Source organism: Brassica napus, chromosome C4 (assembly GCF_020379485.1).
Source record: "Brassica napus cultivar Da-Ae chromosome C4, Da-Ae, whole genome shotgun sequence".
NCBI classification, from domain to species: domain Eukaryota; kingdom Viridiplantae; phylum Streptophyta; class Magnoliopsida; order Brassicales; family Brassicaceae; genus Brassica; species Brassica napus.
Genome location: NC_063447.1, coordinates 26,376,317 through 26,392,442, shown reverse-complemented (window position 1 = coordinate 26,392,442; position 16,126 = coordinate 26,376,317). Strand labels below are relative to the sequence as shown.

General features: G+C 40.2%; 2 protein-coding genes across 2 annotated transcripts; both read right to left on the bottom strand.

Moving 5' to 3' along the window:
* Nucleotides 1-10,547: 10,547 nt before the first annotated feature.
* LOC125585937 (uncharacterized mitochondrial protein AtMg00810-like) lies at nt 10,548-11,573 on the bottom strand. The gene has a single exon (XM_048755668.1). It carries the CDS (start codon nt 11,571-11,573, stop codon nt 10,548-10,550), a length of 1,026 nt encoding a protein of 341 aa, XP_048611625.1.
* A 1,966-nt stretch (nt 11,574-13,539) lies between these two features.
* On the bottom strand, nt 13,540-14,652 carry LOC106373604. Its single transcript, XM_013813757.2, has one exon. It carries the CDS (start codon nt 14,650-14,652, stop codon nt 13,540-13,542), a length of 1,113 nt encoding a protein of 370 aa, XP_013669211.2.
* Nucleotides 14,653-16,126: the final 1,474 nt, after the last annotated feature.

Genomic DNA, 16,126 nt, shown 5'->3' with positions numbered 1-16,126 from the left:
AAATCCATGTTATAAAATTAAATTTGTTTTGATTTATTTTTAAATCAAAAATTACATATTTACAAATGTACTCTCTTTTACTAATCCTAAGTAGGATAAGACCTGCGCCTTGCGCATGATAAATTTATATGAAAATTATTTAAGAAATATCGTATGGAAAACAAATTTATATTATTGATCGAATTAATATATTTGGCCCTTAAACAATTTTTTATAAACTTTTTTGTTAATTACATAATTTGTTTACTAATGAACTGATCTCATTTTTAAAAATATTTTAGGTAAAAAAATTATTTATCGCATAAAAACCTAACGTTTAGGTCGAAGAATCTCATGCCTACTATTTGGTTACAATGAAACTATGTCAGCTCGGTTTTATATCATGATTTAGCAATTTAAAAGTTAATTATGGTTATGAGAAGTTTACGTTCACGTGCCAATCATATCTATCTTCGATATGATCTCCTTTTTGTGTCATTTTGGTTCTTGCTCGATATAAATATTGATTTTTGAGTTTATTTTCTTTCTTTTATTTTGGCTTGAGATTTAAAAATGTTTAAGATTCAAAATTATTAAAGAGATACATACTTAGGTTAAGATCTGCGCCTTGTGCTGAATAAATACTTATTTTATATTTTTCAGCATAATATGAAATAATAAAATAATAATTATATATTAAATAACTAAGAAATCAATTACTATTATGTAATAAATTGACTTGCACATATAAATCAAATGACTGCTCTTGTTTATTCGCAACTATTTTATAATAAATAAATCAAAACAATCTATCGTATATGATATATTATAAAATTAAACGATATGAAGTATATATATATATATATATATATATATCAACATAAACACCTATTAAAATAAAATTATTTATTTATATGATTTTATTATCATTGTATCTTATTATAGAAAAAAAATTTAAACATTGATCAAAAAAGTTTATATGAGACTTTTAATAGTTTTAATAATTTATACTCGTTTTGAAAAATTCAAAATACAACATATACAAAAAAATCTAAATTTTTAATATATGATTAATGTAATTGTGTAATTTATTTTAATAGTAAAAAATTAAACAAAAATGATAGAAAACATATAGGTTATTAGCAAATCCTCATTATTTAATATCATTAATTACTATATATATCATAATCACATTAGGTAATTCAGTAGATTTTATTTAAGAAAATAATATATAATAAATAGTCACCTTGCTTTAGTTAATATCATAAGATATCATATAGTTGATATTAAATGTTTCTAATGAGATATAAAAATCGAATTGGACCAACATGTTTTTCAATTTCAATGTGAGGCTGACACGTAAGATTAATTAACTACCTAATTGATTGACACATAAGCAATGGATCTTTTTTAATTAATACAAAATTGAGGTTATATCTTTTCAAATATTCCTCGATTAATATATAGAGGATAATGAGATGTCAATCAGTTTCTCTTTATTTCATGTGTAATTGCGTCTCCTATACACAGATAAGTGCAATATTTACAGAAATGGAAAATACACTTTTATACTGAGGTGTTTTTTTTAATAGCAATTATACACTCCTACCCAATCTATATTAAAACTATGTATGTTCGAAGAATTATACACACGGTCTTTAAACCTTCTCTTTCCTCTCTACTCAAACTCCTCTGTTAGGGCTTCCAGCGAGAGAGATGGCAATAAAAGTAAACTAGGGTCTAGGTTAGGGCTTCCAGCGACAGAGATGGCGATTTCCAGATCTGGTTGATCTCGACGGCGATCCAGTCCCAACGCGTTCCTGACAGCTTCCTCTCCGGCACAAGGGAGACTATCCACACTCCTTGTGGTCCCTTTGGATTCGTAGCAAAGGAGGAGAAAGATTACTGACGTATTCCCCAAGAAACACACCTTGATCCCTGATCGTATATGTCAATACACTCTTTGGTGCATTCGATCGATCTCTACCGTACGGTCAGTACTCTTTCAGTGGTGCTCCTGTCAAATCTCAGTCTTTGCTGAGATCTTAAACTGTGATATTTCAACACTCAGTCTTTGCTGAGCCTCCGACCAAGACCGTAGAGACGGTAGGTCATTCCCCAGATCGTAACATGGGGTCATCGATTCGTATGAAGTCGGCGCATCATGCGGATATCAAAGGCAAGGGGATCTTATATGAAGATGATGACGCGCCAATCAAGTTGGTGGATCGAGATGATTCATTTGCCATTAAGGAGCTTGGCTTGACCTTGATCGGGAAGGTTTTAAACCCGAAGAAGCAGAACGTCGAGAAGTTACTTCAGACGATGCCTGCACAATGGGGCCTGGCAGAGAGAATCACGGCTAATGATCTAGGGAATGGGAAGTTTTTGTTCAACTTCTCAAACATGGATGATCTTAACTACGTCATGGCAAAGGGGCCATTCCATTATAACTTTTGTATGTTCGTGTTGGTTCGTTGGGAGCCAATCGTTCATGACGACTACCCGTGGATCATTCCGTTTTGGGTACAGTTGATCGGGTTCCCTCTCCATCTGTGGACAGACACGAACCTAAAGAATATAGGTCGCCGAATTGGTCATGTTGATACTATTGAGCTCACGGAAGGACGTATGCTTATTGATGTCGACTCACGACGGCCTTTGAAGTTCTCCCGAAAGGTTGAATATGAAGGAGATGAGGTCACGATAGAGATTAAATATGATAAGCTCTTCAAGCATTGCACCACTTGTGGCATGCTCTCACATGAGAAAGGGTATTGTCCCTCCATCGAAGTCATACAACCCTCACTGGAACGATCAGATGTATTCACACGCATGCAGTTACCAGCTCGTCAAAGTGCTCGTGATACTCAAGGTAGTGACCGTAACCATCATCAGTCTTCGCTGATGAAAAGGGAGATGTATTCTCGCAACTCTCATGAGTATGAGATAAAGCCGGACCTGCGTAATAGGCTACGTGAGAGTAACAACAACTACTCCCGATCATGGGGGAAGGATCGAAGTGATAGAAGTCATGCTGATAGGATTATCAGGCGCAAAGATGAGTCCAGGAGGAGCGACAGGTATGGTGGTGGACGTGCTCGTACGGGGCCTTATGATCGCAATGAAGGACGATCGTGGCGAGTTAAACCAAAATTCATTAACACAACAGACTCTGAGCTGAATGGTAGTGGTGCGGCTGACAAGAAGAATGAGATTGTTCCATATGAACAATTCTTAGGTACGGGACCTCAGGAGCCTTTGAACTTCGGTAATGACCTCTCGAGCAGTGAGGGAAAGAAAGAGGACACACCTGGTACTAGGAAGCTGGCTAGTACAATTGTTACTCCGTCACGATTGAGATCTACAGAAAACGTGACGGTTCGGAGCATGGTTGACGACATTGCAAATGGAAGGATTCTCACGTTCTCTCCACAAGCAAAAGGCCCCATGGATGGTCAGATTATTGGAGCTTTAAGTGATATGGACCTTGTGGATCAACAGGAAAGTGGATTAATGGATACTGATGTTAATGAGGATGATCTTTTGGGAGATTAGCTCATGGAGATGGAAGGAGATGAGCTATCGAACGCTGATGAGCTATCGAACGCTGATCGTGCTAATGTGGATGAGAAAAAGAAGGTGAAGCACAAGAGACTCGGCGTCAGGAGAAATGCCCCGTTGGGTAGCTCAAGCCGGAAGTTTGAGATCCTCCGTCGGGGTTCTCCAAGTAAAAGAACGGCTCGTGCTGGTTCACTTGCATCAGAGAGAGTTGACAAGTCGGGACGATACCGGTCAGGTTCCAAAAAGGAGTCAAACGGGTCCAAAGGTGATGGTTCGATGAGGTCCAAAAACTCATCCCACCGTTATCAATGAGGAAACTCAGTTGGAACTGTCGAGGGATTGGAAACGACCTCACAGTTCGACGCCTTACGGAGATGTGTCGGAAGCATCACCCAGGACTTGTGTTTCTTTCTGAGACGAAGAACAGGAGGCTACTGTTGCAAAACATTCAGGCCGACTTAGGATTTGATCATTTGTTTACCGTTGAGCCACTTGGTCTTAGCGGAGGTTTAGCTCTTTTGTTTATGGATGAATTTCAAGTTAATGTTTTATTTGCAAATAACAGAATGATTGACATCGAAGCAGTCATTGATGGAATAAAAGTCTTTATGACGTTTGTTTATGGAGACCCTGTATTAGAGCGTAGGGAACAAGTATGGGAACGTCTTACGCGTTTCTCAACCACACGAAATGGACCTTGGTTCATGATAGGTGATTTTAATGAAATAACTGATCACAATGAGAAAGTGGGAGGAAGGAAGCGTTCCGATAGTTCCTTCTTGCCTTTTAAGCAGATGCTAAGCCACTGTGGAATGCTGGAATTTCCATTTACTGGGAATAAGCTTTCATGGGTTGGGAAAAGATCAGGAGGAACAACTGTTAGATGCAGATTGGATAGAGTAGTGGGTAATGAAGATTGGCATGAAAAGTTTCCTCATACAGCGACAAAGTACCTTAGGCTGTGGGGATCAGATCATCGTCTGATCCTTGCGGATATTCTCACAAAGCCAGTCAGGAAAAAGAAAAAATTTAAATTTGATAAGCGTTGGCTTGATAATGAGGAGCTAAGGAAAGTCATTCTGGAAGGCTGGAAATCAGAGGACCTGCCTCCCGAAGCGAATATAATGGAGCATATAGCTAGCTGTATAAAAGCTTTGAGTCAATGGAGGAGAGAAAAAAATGTGAATTCGGAAAAGCTAGTCGAGGAACTCAAAGAGAAGGTGGAGGGGCTGTATTCGAATGATGATGCTACTTCAGAGGAAATATCGGAGGCTCTGAAGGAGCTATCTACTGCTCTTAAGGCAGAAGAGATGTTTTGGAGACAGAAAAGTAGGGTCCTCTGGTTAAGGGAAGGTGATAGGAACTCAAAATATTTCCATGCACTGGTGAAGCAAAGGAGAGCAAAGAATAGGATAACGCAACTCCTTGATGAAAATGGAAATTTGGTGGAGGATGAGGAGGGATTAGTAGCCATTGCTACTAGCTATTTTAGGCAAATATTTGAATCGTCTAACCCAGAGGATATAGCTGAGGCGCTATCAAAGGTTTCGACAACTATTAATGGGATGATAAATGCGGAGCTTACAGCCCCAGTAACTGAATGGGAGGTTAAATTGGCGTTGTTCGCTATGCATCCGGAAAAAGCTCCAGGACCAGATGGAATGTCAACACTCTTTTACCAGAAGTTTTGGGATATTGTCAAAGATGATTTAACTCGTATGGTTAATCAATTCCTTTTCGAAGGGACAATGGCACATGGTCTTAATGATACAAATATTTGCTTAATCCCTAAGACGACAAAACCGAATGAGATGACTAAATTTAGACCTATCAGTCTATGTAATATCAGCTACAAGATAATTTCTAAGGTCTTATGCCAAAGATTAAAGAAGGTTCTTCCACAGAGAATATCGGAGACACAGTCAGCCTTCGTAGCTGGGAGACAGATTACAGATAATATCATGATAGCTCAGGAGATGTTCCACGCTTTGAGAACTAAACCAGGAGGACGGGTTAAACGGATGGCCATAAAAACAGATATGAGCAAAGCATATGATAGGATGGAGTGGTCATTCATTGAGGCAGTTATGAGAAAGATGGGTTTTGCAGAAATGTGGATTGACTGGATTATGAGATGCATCACTTCGGTCAAGTATAAAGTCCTCATGAATGGAGAACCAAGGGGAAACATTGTTCCTGAGAGAGGTTTACGCCAAGGAGATCCTTTGTCTCTTTTCATATTTATTCTATGCACGGAAGCGCTCGTTAGCCTTCTTAATCAAGCAGAGAATCAAGGGAAGATAACGGGGATGCGAGCCGCTCGCGCTTGCCCCTCGGTATCTCACCTTCTCTTTGCTGATGATAGCCTTTTTTTCTGTAAGGCGGAGCCCCATGAATGTGAAGAAGTTATGAAAGTAGTAAAGAAATATGAGAAAGCATCAGGCCAACGCATTAATTTTGACAAATCCTCATTACTCTTTGGTAAAAGGGTTCCATCGAATGATAGGCAGCAAATCAAGAATACTCTTGGTATACAAAACGAAGGCGGGATGGGCTCATATCTAGGAATCCCAGAGGATATTAGTGGATCAAAGGGCAAATTATTTGCTTTCTTAAAGGAGAAGCTCCTACATAGGGTAAATGGCTGGACTGGTAGATGGTTATCGAAGGGAGGAAAGGAGGTGTTGATTAAATCAATATTGTTAGCTCTTCCGACCTATGTCATGTCCACCTTTGTTCTCCCTTTGGAGATTTGTGAGAATCTAGCGAGTGCCGTTGCATAATTCTGGTGGAGCTCGAACCCTCCAAAAAGAGGAATCCATTGGGCAAAATGGAAAAAGATGTGTGCGCCTAGAGAGGAGTGGGGAATTGGGTTCCGCATGATCCATGAATTTAATCTAGCTCTTTTAGCTAAACAGCTTTGGCGACTTGTGCAATTTCCTGACTCATTAGTAGCGAGAGTTATTCGGGGGAGATATTATCGTCTCAGTTCGCCGTTGCGAATGGGCACATCAGATACCCCATCGTATGTATGGACAAGTATGACTGCAGCGAGGAAGCTATTACTTTTGGGCATCAGAAGTAAAGTGCACTCAGGGTATGAAATCAATGTGTGGGAGGACCTTTGGATCCCTTCGACGCCAGCTAGACCAGCTCAGTCCCGGGCTCCAGCAGTGAACCCAAGGATGATCGTAAGCAGTCTTATACATCCAGCTACAAAGGAATGAGATGTTCGTTTACTGGAACAATATATAGCTCAAGAAGATATTCCGCTGATCCTGAGTTTGGCCATAAGCCCTACCTATCGACGTGATACATTTTGCTGGAGTTACTCAAAGAATGGACAATATACTGTTAAATCGGGGTATTGGGTTGCTACAAACTTGATGAGGGATGAGGAGGATTTAGAAGTTTTACAACCCAGCATTACAAAACTCCAAGGTAAAAGCGCCACAAAAGATCTCCCATCTTATATGGCAATTAATATCAGGACAGGTAGCGGTAACAAGGAATCTGGTACGCCGTAACATGCGATGCGACAATTATTGTCCAAGATGTAGAGCACCAGAAGAGACCGTTACTCATGCTATCTTTGAGTGTCCACCGGCCTTACAAGCATGGGAGTTATCATCAACGCCATCGAGCCCTGAAATATTCCCGGTACCAAGTATTTACGCTAATATGGACTATCTTTTTTGGAGAAAGAATGGTATTCTGGAGCCAGAAGACGATAGAGATCCTTATCCTTGGATAATTTGGTACATATGGAAAGCTAGAAATGATAAGTTGTTTAGAGGCATAAATAGAGATCCACTGGAACTAGTCAGGTATGAAGAGAGTGAGTGCCAAGCTTGGTACAACGCAAGAGACACTGAACCGGTATCGCCACAGGTACAGACTAATGAAGAAACACAAGCCTTAAGCTTGGGTGATATTTGTATGGTGGATGGTTCATGGACCTCTACAGCTCAATTCAGTGGAATGGGATGGGTTTGGAAGGATACAATGGGGAAGATACAACTCATGGGATCAAGGAACTTGCAGAGGAGGGAGACAGCGTTACACTCAGAACTGGAAGCGCTACAGTGGGCAATAGAGAGCATGATACAGCACTCGTACTGTCAGAGGTTTGGGACGGACTGCAAGGACCTGATTGCGATGTTAGAACAGCCACAAGATTGGCCCACCTTCTCAACAGAGCTGGAGATCATTCAAACTCTTCGGTTGTGTTTTTCAGACTTCAAGATCAGCTACTTCCCAAGGATGCATAATGAGATTACGGATTCGCTAGCTAAGAATGCACGTTCTTTTCATAGATCCTTATGTTTTATTGGTTGTTCTATTCCGGTCTGGCTCCCAAGGCCACCTCAAGTTTGAGTAATAAAATAGCCGTTTGCCGTAAAAACAAAAAAAAATAAAAAAAAATAAAATCCTCTGTATCTATCAAAATTTTATTTTTTCTTTTCAAAAGAATCCTCAACTCCACAGAGAGGGTTTTGAAAAAGGAAGATGGGAGGTTCCTGTCTATATGACCCCAAGCAATTGCTTTTTATTTTAATCATCTCAGACTGATTACTTGACTTCCCATCATTTATGATTGCAGTAATCGCCTTCCATTGCTCAGGAGTGAAGTCTGACCCACTAGAACCATAAGAGTTCGTTGCATGCGCAGTATGCGCAGTGCCACGACCTCCACCTCTTCCATTGGAGCCTCCACGACCTCCTCTTCCTGAGCCTCTTCCTCGTCTTTCATTCATCCATTCGGGATAACCAACAATTTTCCAGCAGTTGTTCTTCTCATGACCTGTCTTCCCGCAGTTCGAGCAAATACGATCCCTTGCTCTGTTTCCATAATTACCGCTGCTAGTATCGGATCTTGCAGCATAAACTTCCCGAGCGTCCCTCTTTGTTGCAGAGTCCTCTGCTTGACCCTCACGCCAAGAAACAAAGCCAATTGCTTCTTGCAAGACAACTTCTCGCGACTTCACTGAATTCAACGGAGCTTCCCCTCTTATTATCTTAGCGTAAACCTTTCCCAAGTTTGGCAGTTCATCAGCTTCAATAATTGCCATCACCACGTTGCCAAATCTTGACTCATCCAAGTGCATTATAAACTGGTGAACGCGTTCGTCTTCTCGTTCCTTCACATATGTCGTAGCTGCTGAGCAATTGCATGCAGGAGGAGGTCTATACGGCTGTAGTTCCTCCCACATCACCTCTAATCGGCCATAATAGTCAATCACAGCTTGCCCGTTTTTTCTGCACGAGGCCAGTTGCTCCATCAAATGGTGAATCCGCACCTTATTCCCAACTTCAAACCTTTTCTTCAGGTTTTCCCACAATTTATGAGCTTCTATGGTAAAGGTCACAGTAGATCTGACCCTTGGCTCTATGGAGGATCTGATCCAACCCACTATTATCAAGTTCACGCTCAACCAAGACTCCAACTCTAGAGTGTCTTTCGTTGGCTTCGGTAATGTTCCATCTATGATAAAGGTCACAGTAGATCTGACCCTTGGCTCTATGGAGAATCTGATCCAACCCACTATCATCGAGTTCACGCTCAACCAAGACTCCAACTCTGGAGTGTCTTTCGTTGGCTTCGGTAATGTTCCATCTATGAACCTGTCTTCTTCTTTGCTCTGAGAGCATTCTTCATCTCCATCGACCACTCGTTATAGTTGTCTCCTTTCACTGAACAGGTGATTAAATCACCTGGGTTGTCTGAAGAGAACAAGGAATATGGCGATATCACCATCTTCTCTCCCTGTTTTGCCATGAATGGCTTCGATTCGTCTTGATCTCCCATTATAACCACGAAAAATTATTTAAGTAGAAATTTCTTGATGCACACGTTATTCAGATTGGAGCTCTGATACCATGTGAATCTGATGGAAAAGTTGTGTTTATTCATATGTTCACCTCTGTTTATATATTATAACGACCACCGACATTAGGTAGTTAGTTAGAGATAACTCCTATAACTAATTACATCATTTTCTCCACAATACATGAGTATATCCAAAACATATCATTATCCTCCTATACCCAGCGCGGCGGCTGGGGGCGGAGGTGCCCTCTCTTCGTTTTCATGTCTTCTCTCTTGCTGCTCTTTGGCCGCATGCTTCTCTTCCAACATGTTGCATGTTCTGGAGTAGGATTTCTAACCAGTGTTCTCCGCTGGCGAGGGGTTTGTCGTCGGAGACGTCTCAGCTACTTTTGGAGTCTCAATGAGGTTGCTGAAGGGATTGTTTGGGGTGGTCATATTTTTGAGTTGGGCATAGATTTTTTTTTTTTCTGTTCTAGATCTACAATGTTTTTCTCCATCGTTTGTTGTGGAGTGATGGGTTGAAGCTCCAATTCGGCCACGTGGTGGTCTGCTATGTTTCTGGGTCGTGGGCTCATCCTTCTTCGAATTTTTTGGTCTCAGATTCTTTTTTGTGTCGATGTCGACCAGTTCTTCATCTCCGTGGTCAGGTGGTCACTGGTGGTCTTTGTCCTTGGCGACGGTTCTAGAGCTATGGCGCGCATGAGTTATGGTGCTAGTTTTGTTCAGGCTCGTGTGGGTGTGGTTTGTGGTTGTATCCACTGGTCTCCGGTGGATTCCGAATATCGTCTATGACTTTTGGTCACTCCAGATTTTGGTATACAATAGCTTCTCATCACGGCTTCCTTCAGTCATATCCGAGAGTTTAAGGGATGGATTTTATCCAAAGTTTTCTCCTCTTGGTTCAATTTGTATATTCATATTCCATTGACACCGAAGTAGGGATTTCACAGCATAGAATTTGGCTTTCGGTTCTCGGAGGTCACAATAGTGGAGACAGTTCTCGGGTAGTAATTCTAGTCTCAAAGGTTATAAGAACTCGAATAAAGAACTCTCTTTATTAATCTCTTAAGGAAACACTCAAAAACCTTAATCTCAATCTCTTAAACTCTCAAAGGTATGCAACACTCTTGCAACTCTTTATATAGAGATTATATTTCCTAAACTCATTAGGAAACTATCCTAATCCTAAACTCATTAGAATTGGTATAACTTCATGTTTATCTCCAACATTCTCCCCTTTAAACTTGAAGTTAACTATGTCTTGAACTCCAACTAATTCTCTCATCTCTTTGAACTTGATTCTCCCAAGTGCCTTAGTTAAAATGTCTGCTCTTTGCTCCACGCCTGGCACATGTTGAACCTCTACTTGCTCATTCTCTACACATTCTCTTATGAAGTGATATCGCTTGTGAATGTGCTTGCTGCGTCCATGAAATACAGGATTCTTTGTTAACGCTATTGCTGACTTGTTGTCGATACATATCATTACCTTCTTACACGATTTCTCGGTGATCTCTTCCATTAGCTCTTGCAACCATATTGCTTGTTTAGCAGCTTCAGTGGCAGCCATAAACTCTGCTTCACAGGATGATAATGCGACTGTCTCTTGTTTCTGCGAGCACCATGTAATGGGACATTTGTTCAAGTAGAAAACATGCCCCGTTGTACTTCTCCCATCATCTTCATCTATGTTATGGCTGCTGTCACTAAACCCAACTAACTCCATCTTCTTTGCTCGACTGAAAGTAAGGCCGTGAGAACTAGTGCCTTTTAAGTACCTTAGTATGTGCTTCAACGCAGCCACATGAGATGTCTTTGGTTCGTGCATGTATCGGCTCAACAGACCCACACTATACGCGAGATCAGGACGTGTGTGTAGTAGGTACCTTAGACATCCTATATTGCGTCTGAACTCCTTCTCATCCGCATTCTGTTCCTTCGACGCTTTTGATAGAACCAAACCTGCATCTATTGGTGTGTGAACTGCATTGCAATCCTCCATTCCTGCTTCTTGTAGAATCTTAGTCGCATATCTTCCTTGGTTTAGTGTTATCCCGTCTTCACTCTCTATGACCTCGATTCCAAGATAATATGTTAGTAATCCCAAATCACTCATCTCAAATATTGTAGACATCTCTTTCTTGAAATCGATGATCATCACTTCACTTGATCTGGTAATGAGAAGATCGTCAACATACATGGCCACTAGGAGGAGTACATCTCTGGTTTGTTTTCAGTACAGGGAGGGTTCCTTGGAACACTGCTTGAAGTTTAAGTCTTCAAGCACCCTATTGAGCTTTTCATTCCAAGCTCTTGGAGCTTGCCTCAATCCATATAACGTCTTCTTAAGTTTATACACTTTATTCTCACTTCCTTTGATCACAAACCCCTCTGGTTGTGTTACGTACACGTCTTCCTTTATGTCCCCGTGGAGAAAGGCAGTCTTAACATCTAAGTGGTGTACTTTCCAGCCATTACAAGCTGCAATCGCTATTATGAATCTCACGGTTTCAATGCGCGCTACTGGCGCAAAGACTTCCTTAAAGTCTATCCCATGTCTCTAAATGGAGCCCTTTGCTACAAGTCTTGACTTATGTTTGTTTATGCTTCCATCTGAATTACACTTGATTTTGAAGATCCACTTTAGACCTATTGGGTTAACTCCTTCGGGTAGATCCACCAACTCCCACGTTTTGTTCTTGATAATAGAAGATATTTCATCCTCACATGCTTTCTTCCACACCTTCTCTTCTATTGCATCTTTAAAATCCCAAGGCTCTTCGTTCATGAGTAATAGTAGCCTCTCTCCTTCGGCTTCTGCTAGACATATGTAATCGCTCAAGTAGCCTGGTGGTTTAGATACCCTTGTTGATCTCCGTAGGTTTGAATCCTCGGTGATGATGTCTTCTTCAGAAGAGAGTTCCTCGACATCGCTATTTGGGGCGTTATTAACGCTGTCCAGATCCTCTGTTTCTTCTTCATTGCCATCATCACTTATACCTTGATTCCCAAAGGTTCTGAAGCTGATCTTATATCTTCCTGGTTCCTTGACTTCTTCACTTGAGTTGTACCACTTCCATGTCTTGTGCTCATCGAACACAACGTCCATGCTTACTATTATTTTTCTGCTGGTTGGATCGAGCATTCTATAAGCTTTGGAGCCTGGTTCTGTCCCGAGATGCACTAGAGTTCTTGATCTGTCGTCCAGCTTTCTTAGGTGAGGTGCATCAACTTTTGCATACCCTATACACCCGAATACTCTAAGGTGCTTTACACTCGGCTTCTTCTTCTTAAAGGCTTCGTAGGGAGTCTGTGAATCCAACGTCCGTGTTCCAACCTGGTTGATAAGATAAGTAGCATGTCGTATGGCTTCTCCCCAAAGATAATTAGGAATATTCATATGCTTTAGAATACTCCTTGTCATCTCCATCAAAGTTCTATTACGTCTCTCCACAACTCCGTTCTGCTGCGGTGTATACGGAGCAGTTAGATGTCTTTGAATTCCAGACACTTCACAGAATCTTTGAAACTCAATGGGCGTGAATTCTCCACCTCTGTCGGTCCTTAGTGTCTTAATGCTTGTTTTCGCTTCTTGTTCAACCATTGTCTTGAAGATTTTGAACTTATCGAATGCATCTCCTTTATTTTTCAGTAGAATGGTCCACATATAATGTGAATGATCATCCACACGTACAAATATGTATCTGTTTCCTGCTGCAGTGGCTGGTGTAATGGGACCGCATAGGTCTCCGTGGATGAGTTCCAGTGGCTCTGCTGCTCGATAGCTTGTTGCTTGTGGAAAGACCTGTCTCGTTTGCTTGCCTCGTAAGCATGATTCACATGTTTCTCTTTCTACTTCTATTTTAGGTATACCATGGACTAGCTCCTTTCGTATCATTAGCTTCATTGAATCGACTCCAATGTGACCCAACCTTGCATGCCATCTCGCTGAATCACTCTGCACTTCTAGTTTTAAGCACTTTGTGTCGCCTATCTCCATAAGTACTTTGTAGAGACAATTCCTTGACCTGTTAGCTTTTACGATCAAGTTACCATCCCTATCATGAAGTGTAAGGTAGTCTTCTCTCATCCTTACATCGCACCCAGCCTCTGTAGCTTGACCAAGACTAATGATGTTGCTTCTTAGGTTTGGTAGAAAATATACTTCAGACAGGAGTTTTTGTTTGCCGGCTTGGGTGATGAACAAGATGGAACCCTTCCCTGAACCTTACCTTTCCTGTAACGGTTTCGTCGATGCTCTTGAAGTAGCTTTTGTTTCCTGTCATATGATTGCTAGCACCGTTGTCCAGGTACCAAATCTTATCTCCATCCATGCTTGATTCAAACTCCTTAGGTCTCACGCTTCTTTCATTAAGATAGACCACTTCATGCATCATTAATTTATCAGCCTCTTGTGTGTCATCTTCTTTACTTTCTTGTGCCTCAGAGAGCTTAAGCAATCTGTCTGGACATGTTGCAGCGAAGTGTCCTATCTTATCACACCTGAAACAGGTTACTCTGGATGCATCTTTTCTGTCCCAATACGAGCGACCTCGTCCTCTCCCTCTATAGTAGCCACGACCTCCTCGACCTCTTCCTCTATAGCCATTATAATACTCTTGGTTTGATTGAGACTCCATGTTAGTGTACATTAATTTGCTTTGTTGATTGTCTTGATGTTCTTCTTCTTCATCGCATATCCGTTCTTCATAGGTTTTTAAGCGACCTATGATATCTTCAAAGCTAGTCGTCTTGAGATCGAGGATTTGTTCAAGCGATGCGACTATGTGGATATACTTTTTTCTGGGTATGCTCGATAAGAATTTCTTTACGAGTTTAGATTCTTCCATGTTTTCTCCAAATGCCGCTGATTTTGTCGATATTTCAGACAATTTACCAGTAAATTCATCAATGCTCTCGTTGTCCTTCATCTTAAGACGATCAAACTCAGCCATAAGAGTTTGTAGTCTCGCTTCTCGCACTCTGTCTGCACCTACGTGTCGAGCTTTAATTGCATCCCAAACCTTCTTTGCAGTCTCCAACTCACCTACTTGTAGAATTAGGGCTTCCAGGATCGATTGAAATAGAAGCGCCGTTGCCATGTCGTTCTTGTCTGATGCATCCGATTCAGTCTCCACAATCTCCCATACTTTATGGACTTTGAGTAGAATTTTTATTCTCATAGCCCACACTGTATAGTTTGTTACGTTTAGCATTGGACACTTGATCGACGATGGACCTCCTCCTTCTTTTGCCTTCGCTACCACGATATCTTTCATGATTGAATCGTGAAAGTAATGGCTCTGATACCAAATCTAGTCTCAAAGGTTATAAGAACTCGAATAAAGAACTCTCTTTATTAATTTCTTAAGGAAACACTCAAAAACCTTAATCTCAATCTCTAAAACTCCCAAAGGTATGTAACACTCTTGCAACTCTTTATATAGAGATTATATTTCATAAACTCATTAGGAAACTATCCTAATCCTAAACTCATTAGAATTGGTATAACTTGAGGCCCAAGTTAACTTCATGTTTATCTCCAACAGTAATTGATTGTCTTTGTGTCAATTTTTGGTTATCATCCACTTCACGGTGCCATAATAGCTCGTTTGAACTCTTGCGGTTGTGTACATTGACTTTTTATGCAGGTTATTGGAGACGTCTAGGCAGGTTTTGGCAATGAAATCAACTCGCTTTTTGAACGGTTTACTTTGGAGCGTGTACAACTTGATTCCTCGGACCAACATCAGTATGAGTAACCTTCCTCTCTATGTTTGTCTAGCACTTCATAGATAGTGACGGTTCTAACTTTTGAGGAGTTCATCGGTAATTATCTGCTTCGGAGGAGACATGAGAACTCCCGGCATCCGAGGAAACAAAGAGAACCTTACTTTTTCATGGTCATCGTGCTAGGTTTAGTGGGTGGACAAAGCTAGAATTGTTATATATTGAGTTGGGATATTTTGTTCAAATAGGATTTGTAATTGAATCTGAATTCTTTTATTCGGGTTGGTTAATATATATTTCCTTAAATGAAATAAAATAATAAGATATCTGATATTACTTGAGAGTATTTAACCTGACGTATTGGTAATTTCAGCTCAGCATATATAATATAATAAGAGTTGGTGTTTTCTTCCATTATGTTTTCAGATTAGAAACGGTGTTCCAAAAAAAAAGTTCTTAGATTGGATAAATCAGTCAAGCAACTGAAACAAGATATTCCTATATTGCTTTGCTCAATCAGTCAGTCAAGCCACTGAAGAAAAAAAACTTATATATCAGCTCAGTCAAGCAACTGAAACAAGATATTACTATATTGCTTTGCTCAATCAGTCTGTCAAGCCAATGAAAAAAAATAACTTATATATCAGCAATCCTTTTGCTTATATATAATATATATTTTGTTCCACTTGGAAACTTTTAACTCTTTATCGCTTCAAAATGATACCTTCAATTTTGTCTCCTCTACTGAAAATTGAATTTTTTTTTAAAAAGAACTCTATTTAAGATGTTTTCGTGTGAATGCATTCTACTCGTTTAATATAATTTTCATATGAGAAAAAAAATATATGTTTTTGTGTTTGTGGTGAAATGTGGTGTGCTCGTTCCACGTCGTAGCTTCTTTCTATATATATATAAACACTAGGATAAGGCTTGCGCCTTGCGCATAGTGAATTTATATGAAAATTATTTAAGAAATATCGTATAGAAAAATAAAATTTATATTCTTGATCGAATTAATATTTT